Source organism: Odontesthes bonariensis, chromosome 17 (genome assembly GCF_027942865.1).
Source record: "Odontesthes bonariensis isolate fOdoBon6 chromosome 17, fOdoBon6.hap1, whole genome shotgun sequence".
In the NCBI taxonomy this organism is placed as follows: Eukaryota; Metazoa; Chordata; class Actinopteri; order Atheriniformes; family Atherinopsidae; genus Odontesthes; species Odontesthes bonariensis.
This window is the reverse complement of record NC_134522.1, coordinates 4,329,784-4,332,148: the sequence shown is the minus strand read 5'-3', so window position 1 is coordinate 4,332,148 and position 2,365 is coordinate 4,329,784. Positions and strand designations below refer to the sequence as shown.

At 48.8% G+C, this 2,365-nt stretch overlaps 1 protein-coding gene across 1 annotated transcript; it reads left to right on the top strand.

Annotated features, from left to right (window-relative positions):
* Positions 1-246: 246 nt before the first annotated feature.
* On the top strand, positions 247-1,956 carry LOC142366638 (tripartite motif-containing protein 16-like). Its single transcript, XM_075448598.1, has one exon. It carries the CDS (start codon positions 247-249, stop codon positions 1,954-1,956), a length of 1,710 nt encoding a protein of 569 aa, XP_075304713.1.
* Positions 1,957-2,365: the final 409 nt, after the last annotated feature.

Here is a 2,365-nt window from a genome sequence, read left to right as displayed (position 1 = left end):
ATTGAATGGACTGAACTGTGATAACCTCCCTGTTCCTCCTGCTCTCACCCACAGCAGCTCTGCTCGGCCCACATGTTTCCTTGTTCCCTCCCCTTCAGATCTGCAGCTCATGATGGGCGTAACCAACAGGAGGGGAGCTGATAGGCTCTGTTCTCTGCACCGACACGTCATTTATAGCTCAGAGCTCAGAGCAGTTTCAGCTTTGAGGAAGTGAAACTCACTCAGTCGCTGCTGCTAAACGGTGAAATGGCGCAGAAAGGAGTTCAGCTGGAAGGAGAAATTCTCCAGTGTTCGATCTGTTTGGATCTGCTGAAGGATCCGGTGACTATTCCCTGTGGACACAGCTACTGCTTTCACTGTGTTAAAGGCTTCTGGGATGGAGAGGATCAGAAGGGAATCCACAGCTGCCCTCAGTGCAGGCAGACATTCACAGCGAGGCCTGTCCTGGGGAAAAGCATCATGTTAGCAGCTTTAGTGGAGCAGCTGAAGAAGACTGGACTCCAAGCTGCTCCTGCTGATCACTGCTATGCTGGAGCTGAAGATGTGGCCTGTGATGTCTGCTCTGGGAGGAAGCTGAAAGCCGTTAAGTCCTGTTTATCCTGCCTGGCCTCTTACTGTGAGGAACACCTTCAGCCTCATTATGATTCAGCTCCACTCAGGAAACACAAGCTGGTGGAGCCCTCCAAGAAGCTCCAGGAGAACATCTGCTCTGATCACGATGAGGTGATGAAGATGTTCTGCCGTACGGATCAGAAGTGCATCTGTTATCTCTGCTCTGTGGATGATCATAAAGGCCACGACACAGTGTCAGCTGCAGCAGAAAGGACTGAGAGGCAGAGAGAGCTGGAGGGGAGTCGGCAGCAGATCCAGCAGAGAATCCAGGACGCAGAGAAAGATGTGAAGCTGCTTCAGCAGCAGCTGGAGGCCATCCATCGCTCTGCTGATAAAACAGAGGAGCACAGCCAGAAGATCTTCAGCCAGCTGATCCGTCTCCTCCAGAAAAGAAGCTCTGATGTGAAGCAGCAGATCAGATCCCAGCAGGAAGCCGAAGGGAGGCGAGTCAAAGAGCTTCAGAAGAAGCTGGAGCAGGAGATCACTGAGCTGAAGAGGAAAGATGCTGAGCTGCAGCAGCTCTCACACACAGAGGATCACAGCCAGTTTCTGCACAGCTGGCCCTCAGTGGCAGCACTCAGGGGGGCTACACACTCATCCAGCATCCAGATCCGTCCTCTGAGGCACTTTGAGGATGTGACAGCAGCTGTGTCAGAGCTCAGAGATAAACTACAGGACATCCTGAGAGAGGAATGGGCCAACATCTCACTGAGAGTCGCTGAAGTGGATGTTTTACTGTCACAGCCAGAACCAGAACCAGGACCAGAACCAGGACCAGAACCAGAACCTGAGAGCAGAGCTGGATTCTTAAGATATTCATGTGAAATCACACTGGATCCAAACACAGCACACAGATATCTGTTACTGTCAGAGGGGAACAGAAAAGTGACATTTATGGGTCAACCTCAGTCTTATTCTGATCATCCAGACAGATTCACTGGATGTTATCAGGTCCTGAGCAGAGAGAGTCTGACTGGACGTTGTTACTGGGAGGTGGAGATGGGAGGAGGAAGAGTTGATGTAGCAGTCGCATACAAGAACATCAGCAGAGCAGGAAGGATTGAATGTTTATTTGGTTGTAATGACAAATCTTGGGCGTTAAGTTGTGGCCAAAACAGTTATTCATTTAGGTACAACAACAAGGAAACCTCCATCTCAGGTCCTCGGGCCTCCAGAGTGGGAGTGTACCTGGATCACAGAGCAGGTATTCTGTCCTTCTACAGCGTCTCTGGAACCATGACTCTCCTCCACAGAGTCCAGACCACATTGACTCAGCCGCTCTGGGCTGGAGTTTGGTTTCCTGGGTCGTTTGTTTCAGGAAGAAGTTGCAAATTTCTCAGCTGAAAAAGGAAGCAGCTGAAGGTGCAGTGAGTTTTAATCTGTGAGTTTTCATTTTGACTCATTCTGTGACTCATTTAGTCCCATCGTGGTGTCATTTCTAAGCTGTTCAGAGATTTTCAGGGAATCAGTGATTTGTTGATGTTGTTCTGTTGACGACTTTCTTTTGTTGGATATCTCGATATTCTTTGACTAAAACCGACGGCCCTGATATTTCTTTATGTTCTGATTTTTACAGCCAAGACTTTCAGCTCAGTTTCATGTTTGAAGACTTTCTGTTGAGTCCAGACGCTCAGCTGACAACAAATGTCTGGATTCAAGGTGACGACGTGATTTAGATTCATCTCCCGAATCTTTTGATTTGTAGTTCTGTTGATGGTTCAGTTTCTTTCAACCGTCTTTACCAAAACTGTTT

Excerpts from the sequence above, each read along its gene's own strand:
- LOC142366638 (XM_075448598.1), top strand. The coding sequence starts at position 247 with ATGGCGCAGAAAGGAGTTCAGCTGGAAGGAGAAATTCTCCAGTGTTCG.